The sequence below is a fragment of the Parasteatoda tepidariorum genome, chromosome 6 (assembly GCF_982258835.1).
Source record: "Parasteatoda tepidariorum strain Cologne lab strain chromosome 6, Ptep-v5.0, whole genome shotgun sequence".
Lineage (NCBI taxonomy): Eukaryota > Metazoa > Arthropoda > Arachnida > Araneae > Theridiidae > Parasteatoda > Parasteatoda tepidariorum.
In genome coordinates this window covers 43,721,298-43,742,432 of record NC_141760.1, presented here as the reverse complement: position 1 = coordinate 43,742,432, position 21,135 = coordinate 43,721,298, and the positions used below count along the sequence as shown (strand labels likewise).

At 30.3% G+C, this 21,135-nt stretch overlaps 2 protein-coding genes across 6 annotated transcripts in view; both read left to right on the top strand.

Moving 5' to 3' along the window:
- LOC107445683 (uncharacterized) overlaps nucleotides 1-21,135 on the top strand; it is an 85,171-nt gene that overhangs the window by 465 nt on the left and 63,571 nt on the right. For 2 of the 5 annotated variants that reach the window (XR_015434605.1, XM_087165759.1), the window contains exons 2-3: nucleotides 2,009-2,074; nucleotides 17,312-17,487. Coding sequence is in view for 3 of the 5 variants with exons in the window: in XM_087165759.1 (XP_087021885.1) it covers nucleotides 2,009-2,074; nucleotides 17,312-17,487 (242 nt within the window). In the remaining 2 variants the exon portion in view is untranslated. Of the gene's footprint in view, nucleotides 1-2,008; nucleotides 2,075-16,241; nucleotides 16,528-17,311; nucleotides 17,488-21,135 lie in introns of those variants that run through there. The other 3 variants (XR_015434606.1, XM_087165761.1, XM_087165760.1) reach the window with 2 other exon arrangements.
- LOC147808003 (uncharacterized) lies at nucleotides 3,675-4,971 on the top strand. Its single transcript, XM_087166536.1, has 2 exons — nucleotides 3,675-3,856; nucleotides 4,129-4,971. Exons 1-2 carry the CDS (start codon nucleotides 3,818-3,820, stop codon nucleotides 4,969-4,971), a joined length of 882 nt encoding a protein of 293 aa, XP_087022662.1. The 5' UTR covers nucleotides 3,675-3,817.

The window sequence follows — 21,135 nt, the reverse complement described above, 5'->3', positions numbered from 1 at the left end:
AATTTTGTTTTTATTTAATTACATTTAACTATACTTAAAAACCGGATTTGAGTTTCAATTTTCCAAAACTTTACCTGGAACGAAAATATTCCTCGTAAAATTTTTGTTAAAAGAGATAGTTCTTTTCTTCATGTTTGTTTTTCTCATGCTTGGCGATGGTATGAAAAATGAGACGGCATGCTTTAGAGAGAGTGACAACGACAGCTCTTTCAAGTGTCCTGAATTTAGGAAATTAATTTCTATTATTCCAACACAGCTATTAACTTGTAAATTTGGAACTCAAAAATAGGATGAAATCTGAAAAAATTAGTTTGCTATATATATATATATATATATATATATATACAGGGTGTCTCAGTTAAGCGTTTCAGAACTTCTAAGAGGGGTAGGGGGCATCCTGACGACTCGGAATCATATAGCAATCTGGGGACGGAAATGCTTTCCTAAGGCGGTGACGTACACATAAGCACCATAAAGAAAAGAGACCGTAAGTGAAAAATCGCTATAATAATACAATGAAAAAATTATATGGCCTCCACGGTCACCCGACCTATCATGTCTTGATTTATGGAGTCATATGAAAACACTGGTTTATGACACCCCTGTTGATAATGCTGGTTGCAAGAATCGCAGTAGCTGCCTGCGAGATATGCCTGGAATATTGCAGAATGTTCGAATGTCCATGCGCCGGAGATGTTAGGTGTACATTGTAGTCGGTGGCAGAAACATCGAACACTTACTTTGGCCCATGTACCATATAATTTTATCCATGTATTATTATAGCGATTTTTCACTTACGGGCTCTTTTCTTTATGGTGTTTCTGTGTACGTCACCGCTTCAGGAAAGCATTTACGACTCCACATTGCCATATGATTTCGAGTCGTCAGGATGCCCCTACCCCTCTTAAATATATATATATATATATATATATATATATATATATATATATATATATATATATATATATATATATATATATATATATATATATATATATATATATATATATATATATATATATATATATACGGTGCTGAATAGCCGACCCAATTCTTAGAAGTTTGCAACTGTCATTGCTAACCCCGTAGCTTTGTAGTTTTGCAATTTTGAGTTTAACCTAGAAGATATGGGAATTCCTGGATCAAGTATTGGGGCAAACTAGCCTTCGTGGAAACTATTTGGTGGAACTAACCAGCATTTGCGTTATCCGGAGAGGAGAACCACGAAAATCTCCCGCAGTTCGCCCGGTGGCAAGGAGATTCTAACTTTTGTTAAGTATACACTGAGGACATTTTACGTCAGCAACTGTGGTCAGTGAGAGTCTAAACCAGGATTTGTATCAATCAGACACCGCTGTGATTCAAACCTAGGTTATACCATTGGGAATCGAACTCTCTATTCTCTGACTTAACCGCGACTTAAGAGGATGAGCATTTGGTTACGCTATCCAGATTTGTCTTGTGAAGCACTCCTTTTTCCCTGCCATCAATGAAAGCATCAATTGTAACATGAATTTTGAACAAGCGCAAAATTGTGGAAACAGATAAAAAAAAATGCATAGAAATTTAATACCATATATTTTATTAATGTAATTTATTTAGAAACCTTGTTCTTGTTGAAAAGAATTTCAGTTGAAAAAAATTTCAAATTTTTCATAAATGATGTTTGTGGTTAAGTATTCTATCATTAATTTTAGAATGCTTACTTCATATGATAGATATTTTAATTTGTAAACTGTAATTCATTATGAAATAAGAAAATTTACAAACATAATATCTGGCTTGAAATTTACTCCTCCATTTTAAATTTCTCTCTTCAGAAACTAGCATTAAAGTCAAATTATTCTGTAATTTTTTTTAATTTTTGATAACAGCGCGAATAACATAAGAAATGAAATTACAAATCAACAAAACAAAAACAGGTTCAAAAGCTGAAGTTTTTGACAATAGTGTAAATTTTATTGAGAATTAGCTGTAAACATATTTTGTTTATTATTCATTTCAACAGCGTCCTACCTGGTAGCCGGAATTTTTCCTTTGCTCTTTTACTTTGGACAAGTTTTTATTCCCCGAGGTAAACATTTTTCTCTAACTCTTACTTATTCTAACTCTTTATTTGAAGCATAATGTAAAACTTTAAAAAGTTATAAAAAAATAATGAACTTTTAAAAAACTACTAAGTTTAAAATAGGCTTAAAAATTTTATGCAAATTTTCAAAATAACTGTTGATATTCGGATTTATTTTATGAAATGCTCGATATGGTGGTTTGGTTCTCATTGGCTATGCGAAAACACTATTGGCTATGAGCTATGATGTGCGCAAACAAATATCAAAATGCCTAAAAACGCTTGGAAGTGTCGAGACATCGATGCTATTAATGGCAGTTTTGAGCTCAACGCTTATTAGTTTTATGGTTATGTATAGTCGGCGTAAAAAAAGATATCACTCTGAATAACTTTTGCTCCTAATGATCGGATTTTCACGAACTGAGTGTCAATCTTAATGGTTCCTGGGGATGACCTCAAATATGCTAATTAATTAGTACTAACTATGAATTAAGTTGCGAAATCAGACACCAAACCTTTCTCTGAATAAACATAGATTTTTTTTTTTTACATATTTGGAATCCGGAAAATTGGGTCGTCAGTAGTAGGCGCCTCACTAGAGGGGACGGAAGTGACGTCACAGTCAACCGGAGCTTGTTTCTGCCCCAACCGGAAGTTGCTTATTTCTGCCCGCCCATAAACCGGAAGTTGCTTATTTCTGCCCTCCTATAAACCGGAAGTGACTTATTTCTGCCCTCCTATAAACCGGAAGTTGCTTATTTCTGCCCGCTTGCTTATTTCTGCCCGCCTGAAAATCGAAACTTCGTCTGCAACGTCATGGGGAGCTTATTTCTTTTTTTTCTTAAGCCTAACATATTTTTAGTTTCGGTTTCTGTTTTTAATTTAGTTTGGTTTTTTTAAATATTATTTAATTTATTAGTTTTTTGAGGGTGGCAACACTTATTATTTTTAATATTAGTTTTTAAGGATGGCAACACTTGTAAACTTTGTTATTTGGGGGAGATATTGTATATTATGAAGTTATGACGTCATCTTTTATGACATAGTGAATAAATGATATCATACTTTTACTCTAGTGGCGCCATCTATGTGGGAATAAAATAACTTTAAATCTATTTTATTATTTAATTCTGTTTTTAATATTATTTATTAAATATAATTAAGGCTGAGGATCGAACTCACGCCATCAAAAAGCCTTCGTGGGTCAGTAGTTGGATATCATAACCACTGACCCACGAATGCTTGGTTAGATATGTGTTAATAAGTTAAACCTTTGTATAGTGAACACGTGTATAAATAAAAACTGTTTGATATCGATATAATCCTACAGTTTCATCGATATTCACTTAACCTTTGACAGTTATTAAATATTTATTTCTGCACCTCTTAATGTTATTATAACTTTCTCTGGATGGCAACGGTACTGACCATACACCTGTTTTGTGTGACGTGTTTTGTGTGATAACACAACTACTGATTACAGAGCGAGTCATTCTGATAAGGTATAACAAGTTGGATCTTGGTCTATGACGTATGTGTTGAATTCAGTTCCTTTCACTTGCGCTGGTAAGTAGTTAAGCATGTGACAGCTTAACATTTTTCTGATTGGCTGTTAAAGTTATACTTTCTTGGTTTGGCAACTAGAAGGATAGAGTGACTAAATTTCCTCCCCTTCTTATATTAGTATTTCACTTGTTCTTCTGTTGTGTCTCGATTAAGTTTTTAAACTGTTTGATTCACCGGGTCGTTATGGACGGATATTTAAAGAGAAAACATGTTGAAACTGAAGTAAGTACTATTGATTTCTTCGTAATTTACTATGCTTTTAAATTTATTGTTAATAGAATTGTTTTATTGTAACTTCTAGCATTAATTCTTTTTTAAGCAGAGCATGTGGCAAAACTTAGTTAACTTTAAAAATTCTTTAATATTATTTGAATCGAAAGGTATAATTAAGTTAAATTTAAAGCATAATTACATTCTGTTAATAGTTGTTACTTATTTTAAACGTTATTGTTGTTCTTGGTGACTCAAAAAAGTGTTTCTTTTTATTTTATTAGGATGAACCAAAGAGGAAAGGTTTGTTCCAGGAGGGAAACTTTCCAGAGTATTGCTATCCAATAGGTGAGGACTTATTCGTTTTGGCCAGCACGTATAACAAGAAATCAGCCATTCATATACGAAGGTTTAACAGATATGGAGACTCATACTATCCTTCAGGATATGGTATAACTCTACAGCCTGAACAGTATAATACTTGCTTCTGTCATGGTCCACCGACATGTATCTTCGGCATTGCAGACATCAACATGGCTTTGGAAGAGATCCCTCCAGCTAATCCCCGTGAAAAATTTTATGTGCTGATGAATGACGAGGGAAAGTATCTACTAGTGGACGAATATACCTGCAGAAGTGGCCGCGTATACAAGCACGAGACGGAAATCAGTTTCAAACAGTGGAGAGAACTACAGAAGTGTCGAGATAGTGTGACATTCGGCTATATTAATTTAAAATACAGGTCCGTGGACTTTTTGAACATTTTTCAAGAATCCACCCATCAACAGTGTCCAGTGGTGCCAAAGAATTCAGACATCAACGAAGCGGGTCCTGTTATGAAAGATTGCCTGAAAATTGTGTTGTATAAACATATTGGACTGAAGAAAGGTCTGAAGCCAGTAGACAGATCTGCTGACTTTCTAGACCAGGTTGTGTGCAGTGTTCACGATTTCAATGAGTCTTGTTTGGACTTACATGTGGAGAATATTGCTCTGGATTTTAATAATGAACTAAGTGAACGAAGGTTGTTTAGACAACCACTTAAAGACTTTTTGTGTGAAGGTTTTTTAAAAGAAATCAAATTAGATAATTTATTAATTGCTGCTAAAAATGATTTTTGCAAATAAAATAACTTAAGTTTTAAAATATTTTGTTGTTATTTTTATATTTTGTAAAAATTACTGTGAACTTTTGTTTTCAGAGGAAACGAGATTTCTTTTTTTCAGCAGGCATGAATTTTCTTTTTCAAAATAATACTTTTTTCAGGTTCTTAAAATAGAAGAAGAAAAAATTATTGCTGCAATACAATAAGGAAAACTATTTTATATTTAAATAGGTATTATTATTTAATTTTATTGAAATTATTGTATACCGTTATTTTTTAAGAATGTTTATGAGAGTTAATTTTAACTGTTAGAAATAAAACTGTTATTAGAGAAAAAATATTTTTGAAATAGGTTATGGATCATTTACTTTCATCAGTTTATACGAAACCTGAACATCCAGGAAGTTTTGGAGGTGTAAATGCTATTTATAATTCTGTGAAAGGTAAAGTGAAGAAAAGTGACGTTAAGAAATGGTTAGAGACTAAAGATTCTTATACTTTGCATAAACCTGTGAGGCATAAATTTAAACGTAATAGAGTGATTGTTGGAGGTATAGATGAACAATTTCAAATTGATTTAGTTGACATGCAATCTTTAGCGAAATTTAATAATGGCTTCAAATATTTGTTAACTTGTATAGATTGTTTCTCAAAGTATGCGTGGGCTATTCCTATTAAAGACAAATCAGCCAAAAATGTATTGCCAGCTTTAAAAACTATTTTTAGAGAAAGAAAACCTGAGAAACTGCAATCAGATAAAGGAACAGAATTTACTAATAAACTTATACAGCAGTATCTTAAAAATTTAGGAGTTCATTTCTTTACAACAAATAATGAAACTAAATCAAGTATTGTTGAGAGGTTTAACCGTACTTTAAAAATGAAGATGTGGAAATACTTTACAGAATATAATACGAAAAAATATATTGACGTCATTTCTAAATTAATCCATAGTTATAATCATACCAAACACAGAAGTATAAAAATGGAACCAGCCTCAGTGAATATCGATAATCAAAAAGAAGTCTGGAATAATTTATATAGTGATAAGGTGAATATTGATAACCCTGTTTTTCAAGTAGGTGACACTGTTCGCATTAGTAAATCAAAACTTACATTTGAGAAAGGATATGAAAATAATTGGACTCGAGAATTATTTGTCATAGATAAAATAGTTCATCGAAATCCTGTAGTGTATAAATTGAAAGATTTAATGAATGAATCAATCGAAGGTACCTTTTATGCAGAAGAATTACAAAAAGTAGTCAACTCGGGCTATTATCCCGTAGAAAAAGTTATCAAAAAGAGAAAGAAAGGAGGAAGCACGGAATATTTTGTTAAATTTCTAGGTTATCCTGAAAAGTTTAATGCCTGGGTGAGTGATATTCAAAAAGTATAAATAGTGAAACTTAACCTATGAAGACTCATTCTCAAAAATGTCTTTCTATGTGACGTTACCCTCTGATAGCTCCATGCAGTTTTTTCCTAACAACAAAATTTCCCATTTTAAGACGCAGTTACCGATACCAGTTAATCTAAAAGCGGAATGGGAAGTAGGCCTATCTGAAATCATCTATCCGCATTCTTGGCTGAACGTAAATGAAAGTAACAATTATTTTCATTACAAGATAAGTAACGGTAATATCATATCGACTGTTAAGCAAACAATTGATGTGGGCTGTTATGAATCAATGTTCGATATTGTATCAGCTATACAACTTGCTTTACCTAAAAATCCTAGTCGATTTACAATAAATTACAATAAAGCTACGAAACGAGTTAAAATTAACGCCGTTCAAGGTTGCAGCCTTCATTTAGAAAAGTTAGGTGAATTGTTAGGATTTCAACGTGATGCAATCATTACGGGTAACCAGAAAAGCGAATTTGTGGCTGACGCGTGGTCTAATTTTTCCGTTTTTTACGTCTACTCAGATTTAATTTCACCACAAATTGTCGGAGATACGCAAGCTCCTTTACTGCGGATCGTCCGAATAAAAGGATATGATGGTGAAACAATTAGCCAGTACTATGATAGACCTCAATACTTACCTTTAACGAGACACTCCTTTCAAACTATCCATGTGGAGCTCAGATTGAATTCAGGTGATTTCGTACCTTTTGAAAGTGGTAAAGTGATTATAGTTTTACATTTCCGCATGAGACAAATACTATAAATAGTACGATGCGTTTTTTGAATCATTCATTTGAAGAGAAGACGTCAAGATGAGTGTACCGTACGTTTGTTGTGCTGAAAAATTCGAAGATCATTATGCGAGTCAAATTGGCTCGGGTTTGCCCTATTATAAAGGTGTTAATTTCCAAAAGGGCTATGGACTTGGTGGTATATTTCGTCGATTATTTAGAGCAGCACTACCCTTTTTAGTAAGAGGTGGTAAAACTATTGGAAAAGAAGTTTTAAAAACAGGAACTCGAGTAGCATCTGATGTATTATCTGGAGAAAACTTTGAGGAAGCCGTCAAAACAAGAACTAAAGAAAGTGGAAAAAATCTAGCACGAAAAGCTATTGATAAAGTGCAGTCTATGGTCGGGAAAGGAAACTATAAAAGGAAGCGTAAGAAGCAAAAACGATTCATTTCATCTAAAGCACGCAAAGTGAGTGGACGTGATATTTTTGATCCATAAAATGGCATTTTTGTTGAAAGATTCTCCTGAGTGCGTAAAATCGGAATTGGAACTTTTTACTTTACCTGGAACTCAAACAGTTATTCAAGATGGTCAATGGATACAATTTCATCCTCTTTCTAACGTTTTTGATAATGCTCCCGTAGAGTTTCATGTCTCTGGAAGTGTAGAAGATTACATAGATCTCAGTCAAACACAATTGTATGTGAAAGCGAAAATAGTAAAAACGAACAATACAGCTATCACTAAAGATGATGTTATAGGACCTGTGAATTTATTTCTACATTCATTATTTTCTCAAGTAGATGTGTCTTTAAACGATCGTACAGTTTCCAATTCAAGTAATACCTATCCCTATAGGGCCTATATTGAAACTCTCCTAAACCATGGATATGATAGCAAAACATCTCAATTAACTGCTGAGTTATTTTATAAAGATTCTGAGGATGGTTTAAATAAAAGAACTGCTTTTTTCAAAGAAAGCGCAACAGTGGACATGATTGGCTGCATTCATTCAGATTTATTTCATCAAGAACGTCTTTTACTCAATTTAGTGGATTTGAAAATAAAACTAATAAGAAGCAAACCAGAATTTTGTCTACAAGGATCTGAAGGATTTAAAGTAGTATTGGATCATGTCTCTTTATTCATTCGAAAAGTTCGTGTGAACCCTGGAGTGCTTCTTGGTCATGCTAAAGCACTCGAGAAAACAAGTGCAAAATACCCCATTAATCGAGTCCTATGCAAAGTGTATTCAATTCCTAAAGGGAGCATGTCTTTTATTCAAGATAATATATTTTCGGGTCAAATGCCTAAAAAGGTTATTATTGGTTGTGTAGATAATGAAGCTTTTCATGGAACATTGACAAAATCTCCTTTTGATTTTAAACATTTTGATTTAAATTTTATTGGAGTGTATGTGGATGGACAACCTGTCCCCCATAATCCATTGGAACTCAACTTTTCACAAAATCAATACATTCGTGCCTATCAAACTTTATTTGATGGAACGGAACGAATGGGTCAAGATAGAGGAATATTTATTTCCAGAGAAGACTACAGGAACGGAAATACATTATTTGGATTTAATCTCTCCCCAGATCTATGTTCAGGAGAACATTTAAATCTGATTAAGCATAGCAATTTGAGATTAGAACTGAAATTTGCCAAATCACTGGAAAAAACAGTATGCGTTATCGTTTTTGCCGAATTTGAAAATTTGATTGAAATTAACAAGTCAAGAAATATTTTATTCGACTTCGGAAATTGAAGAATGGATGGATTGCAACTATTCTACATTTTATCGCAAGATAAGATAACAACACCTTACTTTCAAGGCGTATATTCAAGAGATACGCTTCCGAGTCTCCGAGAAAACACATGTGCTATCACGAATTCAGATGACTCATCACAGCCTGGAACTCACTGGCTAGCGTTATTTGTGAATGATCAAAGACAGTTAGAGTTTTATGACTCATATGGGAAACCTCCCGGATTTTACAACGTGAATACCGCTTCCTACACGGACGTACTATGGAATTCCAAAGTGTTTCAATCACCTACATCCAATGTATGTGGACAATATTGTATTTACTTTTTACTCAAACGCTGTCAAGGCTATTCTATGTATCATATTTCAAATCAATTATATGTAAATGATTTTCAGATGTATCAATTTGTAAAGAAAAAATATGGTGTAAGATTTGTGTTTAGAAAATAAAAAAGGAATGAAACTAAATCTAGTGTCTCTCATGTCATTATTATAAAATTTTACATTTAAATATTGTTATGTAGGCAATAGTGTAACATTTTTAATTCTTTTTAACAAAATTTTCAGAAAATATTTTTATTATTGAGGAAAACTTTCTATCTTTTATGAAAATATTTGTTTTTTGCAAAAAATTTTCTCTTTTAAGATAATATTTTTTTGTTTTTGTAAAAATATTTCAAACGTTTTAACAAAATTTTTCTATCTTTTAAGAAAACATTATGTTTTTACACAAAAATTTTTTATTTTAAGAAAATATTTTTACTTTTTGTTAAAAATTTGCTAGTTTCGTAAAAATATTTCAAACTTTTTAACAAAACTTTCTAATATTTCAGAAAATATTTTTATCTTTCTATCTTTTAAGAAAATATTTATGTTTTTGCAAAAAGGAAATTTCCAGTTTTTCAGAAAATTCTATCCCTCTTTCTAAAACTTTTTGTATTAATTAATAAAGGGTGAAATTTTTCCTTGATAATATAAACTTTTTCACCTGTGAAAAAAATAAAGACAAAATACATTTTAATAAAATAAATAAAATTTTATTCAAAGTTTCACCCAAGCACTTCTGCGGGCATACATCATAGGTTTCTTAACAATTTTATTTTTACTATACAATTTTTTATTTACATCTAAATGTGATGGTAATTGAATATCATTTAATGTTTTTAAAAATACATTTCTCCCCACTGGAGCTGATTTTCTATTTCGCAAAAAGTCATTGATAAGATTTACTATATTACTTCCAGGAACAGTTTTATCTTCATGAATAATTTCACCTTTAGCGTTCCAAAGGAGAGATTCATTATTTTTTAAGAATTGATACATATCTTTAGCTTTTTCTTGAAATCGAACTGGAACAGCAGTTAGAATTTTTCCCTCCAAGTCTTCAGTTTCTTTTTTGATATTTGAAGAGATCTCTTCTGCAGACTCTACTAGAGGATTGTCTATGTTCGTAATTTCCTCGTGATCGGTTTGAGGTTCTGGTTTTTTCGGTCTCGAAATTGAAAAGTGCGTATACTTCTGCAATATTTGTAAATACAGAGTTGCTTTCTCGTCATCTGCTAAGTCCTTTTTCTGTAGAATATTCTTCATTTGTTGATCCAATTGTGATAAGTGTTCCGCTACTTGTACTCTATCCTCCGGAACCAACACAAATTTCTTACTGTACTCCATGAATTAAAGAAGTAATCACAGAAATAGCTGCAGGTAATAAAAATGATAAAAATCCTTCTCCTTTCTGTACAAGAATTTTTTTCTTCTTATACAATGGCAATTTCTTCTTAGAAAGTTTTCTTAAACTTTCTTTATGAGGAGCTAGTTTATTTTTCTGAGATTTCGTGAGTGGTATATTACCACACAATACATTCAATACACACTCACACAAAGTTTTTATTTCAGTTTTTGAACACTTTTTTAAAAGAGACTTGCAATGTTTAGTTTTAGAGATCAATTTCATGAGCTCTAATGTTCGCTCATTACATACGGACATCTTACTTTCAAATGATTTGAATTTCGAGTGTCTGTCCTATTTATAGGTGTTGATAAAAGTTGAAAACCTTCAAAAACAATGGTTAAAGTTGTCATCTAATTTCCTTGAAATTCACAGTTGAAATGAAGTTATCGAGGTTGGTACACATAATAAGTATCTCCAGGAAACATACCAGTACGCATGCGTAAAGATTCTTCCGTATCACACTTTAAATCAATGAGTAAATAACCATAAGGTTTTGATGTGGCATCAGCATAACATTCTTGAAAAAAAGTAACTTTACGAGGGTACAATTGACGTCCTAAATGTGTAATTTGCGATTGATCTCTTCGATTCTTAAATAATACAAGATAATGAGCATTTAAGGATATTTCTCTCATTTCCTTTCCTTTATGAAAAATGTTTTGAACCACAAAAATAATGCTAAGAGATTTATGATGGGAAAATTTTGTAAATAATTTCGTCAATTGAGGATCATTTCCCAATTCACTCATGAGATCATCAATCACAATTAATGCATCTGAATATTGATTCAAATCGGAGGGAAGTCCTTCTTGAAAAACAACATTAGGCATCTCATCATATAATTTTTGATAAACGCCATAACACCATACCACATGTTTTGGAAAAGGATGTATCATTTGGTTTTCAATAACATTTTTTATGAAATAACTTTTACCACTACCTGTTGGACCTGCGAGGACAGCTGTAAAGGGATGTTTGAACTTCAAAAGATCCATGATGAATGAAAAACTTTACTCTCGCCACCTCTATTTATCGTTATCTCTTATCACCACATGATGAGTTCAATCCTCAGCATTAATTATATTTAAATTAAATGATAAAATAGATTTAAAGTTATTTTATCTCTAACATTCCCACACAGATGGCGCCACTAGAGTTAAAATATGATATCATTTATGTGTTATGTAATAAGAGATGACGTCATAACTTCATAATATACAATATCTCCCCCAAATAACAAAGTTTACAAGTGTTGCCATCCTTAAAAACTAATATTAAAAATAATAAGTGTTGCCACCCTCAAAAAACTAATAAATTAAATAATATTTAAAAAAACCAAACTAAATTAAAAACAGAAACCGAAACTAAAAATATGTTAGGCTTAAGAAAAAAAAGAAATAAGCTCCCCATGACGTTGCAGACGAAGTTTCGATTTTCAGGCGGGCAGAAATAAGCAAGCGGGCAGAAATAAGCAACTTCCGGTTTATAGGAGGGCAGAAATAAGTCACTTCCGGTTTATAGGAGGGCAGAAATAAGCAACTTCCGGTTTATGGGCGGGCAGAAATAAGCAACTTCCGGTTGGGGCAGAAACAAGCTCCGGTTGACTGTGACGTCACTTCCGTCCCCTCTAGTGAGGCGCCTACTACTGTCGTCAATTGGGTTGCAACAAAGATTGGCGATAGTCCAGAAAACAGCCAACAAAAGTAGCCGACACAAATGAATATTTTAAGATGACCCATAGACTAATTCAAAAGAGGAATATTTAATTTTACTCGGTTGCTAAGCAACTAAGCTCTGATTATAAAAAAAATTGAAATAATGTTTTGTGATTGCTCGGAGATGTTTAATTAATAGTTAATGGAAAATATCTTGAAGTTTTTAGTCAATAGACAATTTTTAAGCTGATTTCTGTCCAAAAAGCAAAGATTTTTTTTCTTTTAATCTCCTTTAAAGAGTAAATTTGAATCGATTTATAAATTATTTATGATTTTCTAAGCTTTTAGAATTTAAATTCATCAAGTTTTTAGCTGACATTATTTAGATTTTTTATGTTGCTCTTACTATTTATACGAGGATTTCATACCAAAATCGAATTTACATAGCTTATTATAACTACATACAAAATTTTAGAGATAATAATTTTTACAGCTTTAATCGAGTCTTCTAGGCAAAGAAAGTTTGAAGAAACAAAAAAAAGTTCTTGAAAAATAAAATTTAGTTTGTATAGTAATTCTAATGCACAATCACAAGCTTTTCTATAATTTACGATATTTCTTTTTTCTATAATCAAGGAATTGCTGAGTGTTAAGTGGCATTTTAAAAACATTGAAACATGTTATGTTTAAGAATAAGATATTGTAATAATATTATGTTTATTTTAACGAGTGTAAAATCCTTATCAAAATAATAATCAAGACCCAAAAGTAAAATAGTATAATTGATGATAAAAAACTCAACTTTCTTCAAAAAATATGAAGAGGGAAGTAAAAGTCAACATGTTTCGAGCTTTCAAATATAACCTCCCATTCTCAAGACTTGTCAGGTGTGAATGACTTGTGACTTTAATTATTGGAAACTCAAAGCATGTCTATTTTTTATTATCATCTATTATTTTTCAAATCAATGAAGTTTTTATATTTCCGATTCAGTTTCTTGGGATTATCCATTAAGTAACACAGAACATTAAATTATTTCATTCCATATTAAAATAAGTTTTACGTAAGATATAGGCATAGGTTCTTAGATTCACTACTTTCTACTACACTTGCTACTTTCTACTACATATATTTCACTACTTTCTAAAGAAATCAAATGCAGCTCACTTTTTTTTTCTTTTTTTTTTTGCTGCTAGCCTTAACATTGTTTCAGGACATAGAATTCTAGTCAACAATTTTAGTACGTTCATACAATTCATGAAATTCTAGCTTTCAAGTGTTTATTGTGAACATCAGGGTCACCAACAGAGACATAATTGTCTTGCCTGTTTGTGAGTCATAATATTTACATCAATAAAAATTTTTTGATTCGAGTAGATGATGGTTTTTTCTCTTCTTTAAATCAAAATTGTAGTTGATAATTCTTGTTGAACCTAAAGAATTTAACATAAGCTCATTGTCTCGAACGTTTCGCTAAAAGCTTATAGTACCTTGTCAAAATAATAATAATCATTGTAATTTAATGAATTTGCCTCATGAAAAGAAAAACAAACGTTTACGTCGTATTAAAAAAAGTAGGAAAGTGTTTTTACGATCTCACAATAAAAAAATCTTTTTAAATAAGTAATTTTATTTTTCTGCAAAAATATTACAAAACAGTCGAAAAATTCATACTGTTTTGTGTAAAATACGCACTTTAATTAATTTGTTGTATGGAAAATTAAGAACGCATTTTCAAGTTTATGATTAGCATAATTTTTTGTTTATTGAGCCCATTAAAATGTATATCAATGTTGCAAACAATTATACAAAAGAGAACTAATTGCTGTAAAGTAATTAGGCTGAAGAAACAATAAATTTGAATTCGTGAGCACGGTGAAATGTTTGGAAGCAGGTATTGATTCAGTCCTAAAATGGAAAACACGTATAAAATACGCAATAACCAAATTAAGTTTCATTTTGAGGCTTTTTCATTATTTAAAATTTAAAGTAAGCAATACATTTTTTCTAACCTTATATAACGTGTGTATACCTTTTTACATAGAACTGAGATGGCAAAGTCAATGAGCTGATATTGGGAAGGATGAGAGTTCTATTCCCAATACGAATTCCGCACTCGACTGGAGCAAACCACATTGGTGACGTAAAACGACCTCAGTGGTAGACGGTTCATGGGTTAGAGTCCTCATGCCGTTAGGCTAACAGTGGGAGGGTTTTATAGTTTTATCTTCATGTAAAGCAAAAGTTTAATAAATTACTATTCCACGAAGGCAAATTTCTGCCAATACTTGAAGCAGGAGTTCCCTTGTCTTCTGGACAGGATTCAAAATTACAAGACTACGGAACCGAACATTGAACGACTACATAAACTCAGAGTTGGATCTGCTATTCAACGCCGATAATAAAATGAAATTTAAAAAAAACTGTTGGAGTCCTTTATCTACTTTTAAACTTCCTACATTTATTATTATTCATCAGTTTCGGGTGGAGACTACATAATTCACTCAAAACAAATGTATTAAATAATTTTTAAGTAAAAATGAGTAAATTTTCCCATTTACTATAATTATAGCATCAATGCTACAAATTATGGCCAGTTTAGGATTGCGTAATTTTTAGAAATCATGGCATAATTTATTTGCATTTTAATACATTAAAGAAAAATTTCAGTATTTGAAACTTTATGTTTTACTCTTTGTTTACGTTAACATAATTTCTCCTATATTTGAATTTCAAATCATTTATTTAGGTAAAACAGAATTTGTGACGAAGCGTTTCAGCAGCGATGTAGCATTGTCTTTGATTCAAAACTAATCAATCAAACACTAATTTAAACAATTTTTTAAGCATGTATTTGTTTTTGCTTTGGCTGAAATGTTTTAAACTAGAATAGCATTAAAAGAGAAAAATAACAAATATTAACTTTAACAACATGAACAATTATTGACAAAAACAATAATTAATATAAATCCGTACAGCATACAATGTTACAAACGTGAAACAGTTCGGAAGAAATGTCGGTCATGAATAATTTATCTGAAAAGATAATAAGAAGGAGGATGAGAATATTTTTTTCTTCATAAAATTCAATAAATTATCATTCAATAAAAATTGTTAAAAAAATTTACAATGATGGTAAAAGGATTGAATTTTATGTTGGCTGAAATGTTTTGCACTGAAATAGCATTAAAAGAGAAAAATAATAAATATTAACTTTAACAACATGAACAATTATTGACAAAAACAATAATTAATATAAATCCGTACAGCATACAATGTTACAAACGTGAAACAGTTCTTAAATGTCGGTCATGAATAACAACTTAAGATCTGAAAAGATAATAAGAAGGAGGATGAGAATATTTTTTTCTTCATAAAATTCAATAAATTATCATTCAATAAAAATTGTTAAAAAAATTTACAATGATGGTAAAAGGATTGAATTTTATGTTGACTGAAATGTTTTACACCAAAATAGCATTAAAAGAGGAAAATAATAAATATTAACTTTAACAACATAAACAATTATTGACAAAAACAATAGTTAATATAAATCCGTATAGCATACAATGTTACAAACGTGAAACAGTTCGGAAGAAATGTCGATTATAAATAACAACTTAAGATCTGAAAAGATAATAAGAAGGAGGATGAGAATATTTTTTTCTTCATAAAATTCAATAAATTATCATTCAATGAAAATTGTTTAAAAAATTTACAATGATGGTAAAAGGATTGAATTTTATGCTACTAGAAAGGAAAAATCTTAAACACGTGACTAAAAACACAAAGCTTCAATTTTATCCTTATTCTTTATTACCACTTTCGATAAAAAATTGAAATCCGCTGTGCGTGTGTTTAGTGAATCACTTGGAAAATAAAATATTAAGATGAAAATGTATGTTTACATTTTTCTCGGTGTGTCATTTTATGTAATTGCAAATATGACGTCATCCGGAAACCAGTTTGAATTTATTTTTAGTGTCCTTGACGAAGAATTGTTAGAGAATGTCTGGCAGAGAACAGTTTGAATTCGGAAAGGAATGGTGTTAGAATTACTAAAATGTTGTTTGTTGATTTTTGTTACGATGACTATAAAATATGGTGTGACTCTGTTAGATGAATGAAAATGAAGAGGTTATAAGTATTTTTCTGGTGAGATCATCATAACTGTTTTTAGAGGAATACACCATAGATTTAGTAAGAGTTTCACCATCATGTTGGAAATAATAGAAAATATCATCATAAGTATAATAAACACATTGCGTATTAATTTAGGTAATGATTCCTTTTGAGTATATTTTTTTCAATCTGTAATTCTTTAAAGTTAAGAGTCTTAACTACGATTAAAAGGTTCTAAATGTAGGTTTTATAACATTAAAAATTATAGAAGTAGTTTTATTTACTATTTTTTTTAAAGAAAATAATGTATGCATTTCATACATTAAAAAAATAAGGCAGTTCTTCTGAATTAAAATAAGTAGGGATCAGATCTTTTTTTTTCGGAAATTTTGGGAAATAATTATTTAGTAGTTTTTTATAATACTCATTAACATTAACTTCATTGAGAATTAAGAAAAAAAGAAAAGTAAAGAAAGAAAGAAAACACTTTCAGTCCTACCAAGAAAAAAAATAATGTAAGCCTCATTTCTGATCACTCAGAAGTAATTTCGTTAAAGTACCTTTAAATGTACGTATATTACAAAATATAGTAAAAAATATTGCAAAGGATTGTAAATAATAAAAAAAATGCCTTAAAGTGCATGCTGGATTTATTTTACCTTATTTTTTATAAAAATAAGGTCAAATAGTTGCAAATTTTTAAGTAGTTATAATTATTTTTTTTTTTTTATTCAGCTGAATATTCATTGAAGATTCCCTTGTTTTACTTTATTCTTGACAATATATCCAAAAAAATATACAGATACCCATTAAAGAACACCCTACATTATTATGAAGGAAGAAACTATGCAATTCAAAACAAAAATATCTCTTTTAATGATTTTAGAATATTGATAAAACTATAAAAGATAAACAATATTTGCATATTTTATATTTTTAGATGTAAATTGGGTATCCTACATTCGAACAAGGTTATGGATACGTTCATATCTACGAAAATACAAAAAGAAAATTGTTTATCCTGTAAAGAAAGAAGATGTCACGCCGTATGATGTTGGACTCGTACCTTATCCCTTTGAATATGAAATGGAGAATCCTCAAACTAAAAACTTTGAGGTAAGACTTTGTATTTCTATCTTTAATCCTTTAAAATGGCTCCATTATTAGACAATTTGTAGTTTATCAAAGTGTTATTATGATGGCTGGTGTAATTTTATTTCACCATTTCAACATTCCGTTGGGTGTAACGTAAGGATGGTTAATTGAGTATAATCAACAGGAAGATCGTAAAATTTGAATGGAATATTGGAAATTTCCAATGTATCTATCGGTTATCATACGAGACGAAATGCTACTTTTATTATTGAGAATGTGATTTACTTCAGTCGTAATTATAAAATTCATAAAATGTTTTGGCGTTTGATTAATTCTTAGTGATTTTAATATATTAATATCAGGCAAAAATAAAATCGCCATGTTTTGAGGGTTATTTGCAGTTTTTTTCATGTTTTCATTTAAATTTTAAAGATATTTTCAAATTGAACATTAAATAACGCAAATCAAATTATAAGTAAAGCAACTGCATTATCTACTATAAAGATTAGCGAGTTTTTTTAAGCTTAGACGTAATAATAAATTTGATGTAGTAGCCCGGAAGTCTTACTACGAATATTAACCGTTAGCACCACCTGTGCTTAGCTTTATACGGCTAGCCATCTATATGTACATTATTTATTTACATCAGCTGAAATTTGACACTAAGTCAAACTGTTTTTCCAATGAACAATGTAAAAAATTTCAGATTAAATTACGGTAAAAAGTACCAGCACTCAGGGTGCTGGTAGAATTTACCTTAAATTTTACGAAACGAAAAATCTAGGACGGAACAAAAATTTTTACAATAACATTTACTGTAAAATTACTGAATCACTGCAACTGAATAATTATTACTGTAAATATTACGGTATAAAATTTTCCGATGAAGATATGTTTTCTGGTAAAAGGGATTTTGCAGAATGAATCACCCTAGGTACCGGTACTTTCTACCGTAATTTACAAAATTTTCAAAACTAAGTGTTGATTAATTTCTCTATAAAAATCCGCTCTAACCGCCATTTTTTTTATGATTTGGAGACAACTTTTCTATTAACGTGAATGGGTTAATGATTAAACGCTTATTATCGCCGATGATGCGGTAAAATAACATATTATGAATTAAAAAATTGCGCACATCATGTAAGAGTTGCTCATAGTTCAAACTAACCAAAAGAAGTTCCTTCGTAGTGGTTTATTCTATTATTAGAGATTTGTTTGCCAATATTTCCAATCTCATTTTAAATGAAATTGAACTTTTAAAACAAAATTTTTAGTGATAATAAGAGAGTTGCTTAAAAATAAACAAGTGCCTGTATAATGCAAAATTGCGTGCATTTGCGACCCGACAGACTTAACGAGCACCAGTCACCATTTACTACAAGAAGAGTCTACGGTCGGTGGGGATCGAAGTCATGATCTCCCCGAAACGGGCCCAACGCCATACTAACCAGGTTTTCTCGGCTTAATATTACATGAAATATTTATAATCATTTGCATTATTATAAGAGGATGGATAGTTGGGTAATGATTTTTATCTATTAAAAAGTTGAGAATATTGAAGAAGAGTTAAGTAGGTAAATATGGTTTTCGAAACTTCGTAGAGCGAGCATTTTATGCAGTTATGAGCCTCGTCATAAGGAACAGAAATCGACTGAAAATTAGTGCTCGTGGACGCACAACCATAAATTCGAAAATAAATCTTAGATCTTCTCACTAGATTCACTTATCTCATTGAAAAAAAAAGCAACATTTTTATTATTTTAAGGGAAAATTCCTGATTTTGTTAAATATTACGTCAAGATATCACTATGTTTTCTTCACATTTTGTTTTAATGTCAGCATTTATTATTCAAGACATTAAAGTTAAATAAGTAGTTTTTATAGTATGGATAAAAATAGAGTTATTGCACTTGAAGGTTAATGGCCAAGTTTTAAATATAAAAAGGCATCCATGAGCACAGTAAGTTTGAGGAAAACTTATCTAAATAACGATATAAAATATCGGGTAACCTGGTTTCGATCATTGTAATTTGCACTTTTTTAAAATCAAGAAATTACTAAGACGAAATCTAAATTTTCTTTAAGAAGTCTCTTAAACTTATTTTGAAGAGAAATATTTTTCTAGCTCTTACATTACGAATTGATAATATAAATTCCGAAAAAAGTATTTACGCCCTCTGTTTGAAACATTTGTTAGATTCCTGCTTTATAATTGATCCTTGGTTTAATACTATTTCGAATGAAGAACTTGACATGGCATTGCTATGAATGTATATTGTTCCGTTCAGTTTTCAGTTTCTGAAAAATAGGTAGCCTAGCATTGTGTTATCAAACAATTTCATCAATGTAGATAAGATAAACGATTGTTTATTGTCTCAAACGAAGGAGTGAATGTGTTTTTTCTTTTCTTTTTTTTCATGTTTTCCATTTTATTCTTCTTTGCGGTTAAAAATAATTCTATTTCAAAAAGAGTTTTTAGTTTTTTTTAAGAGGAAATTTTTTATTATTGCGCATTCATTTTTAAAAAATTGCGCAAAAATGATCTCCATAAATTTTATGTGAACTATTAATATTTAAAGAATAGTTTTTCAGAATTTTAAGACAATGTAATATTTTTTCACTTCAGTTTCAATACTAATTCAGAATCATATAACAGCCAATTTAAGACTTTGAACTAGATTAAAAACTAAATTTAGTTAATATACATTAATTCTTATTTGTTGTTTTATTTTACTCCTCAATGACAAAATATTGATTAATAAAGCTGTGCTGATGATTATAGACAGAATATTTAAAACTATTGTACTACGGAAACGCAGTTACGCCTTTGTTATTGCTCATTATTTTTATTATCAATCTGAAACAAAAGTAAAGCTATAATTTATCTTTTTTTTTTTCAAGAAATGATCAATATTTATAAGCGTTTTATGAATTATTCAAGCATTTTGTTTTATATTAATAATAATTGTTCTTATTTAATTTTATTAATTCGCAGATAAATTGTTGTTTGTAATCTTTTTATATTACTATGCATTAAGATTCTTAATTTTTTGTATTGTATTGACATTTTTAAGTTTGTTTTTAAAATTAATCGCAACAAATTAGACTTTTCCAATTCAGAAAAATATTGCGGTAAGAATAAAAACAAAAATAGAATAATCCATTGGAATAAAGAAAGTATTATTTATTATTTCTATTTCTTAAATATAAAATTATATCATAATGCTGAGAATTTAAAGTAGTGATAGTAGCTGGGAAAGCATATCCTAGATAAAAAAGCAAACGACTTGTGTTACACTTCAATATGACTCACAATAAAGAAAGCGTTATTTGGTAATTGATTAAACTAAGCTAAAAAAAATATATCAATCGCTATTGTGCCCGTAATCGCTTTATTAGCTATTTATAAAATCGCTAATAATACCAATCAAGAAGTCACTATTATTATCAGTTCTAAAAGAACGAAAATAATTCTAAATTCAATGTGATATTTACTGTTCCACTAGAGCTACAATCACTCATAGTCTACGCATAGTGTGAGAAAAATTATGGTCAGAGCTGCCAAAATATGGTACATATAATATACCGTGATTCTGCTTCTGTGGAAACACCAAAAAAGCTCGGTAGTTTTTACCGAAGCACTTTAGTAATGAGTTTCGTAAAATTAAG

Excerpts from the sequence above, each read along its gene's own strand:
- LOC147808003 (XM_087166536.1), top strand. The coding sequence starts at position 3,818 with ATGGACGGATATTTAAAGAGAAAACATGTTGAAACTGAA. Across the intron at positions 3,857-4,128 it reads GAAAACATGTTGAAACTGAA|GATGAACCAAAGAGGAAAGG; the intron begins GTAAGTACTATT and ends TTATTTTATTAG.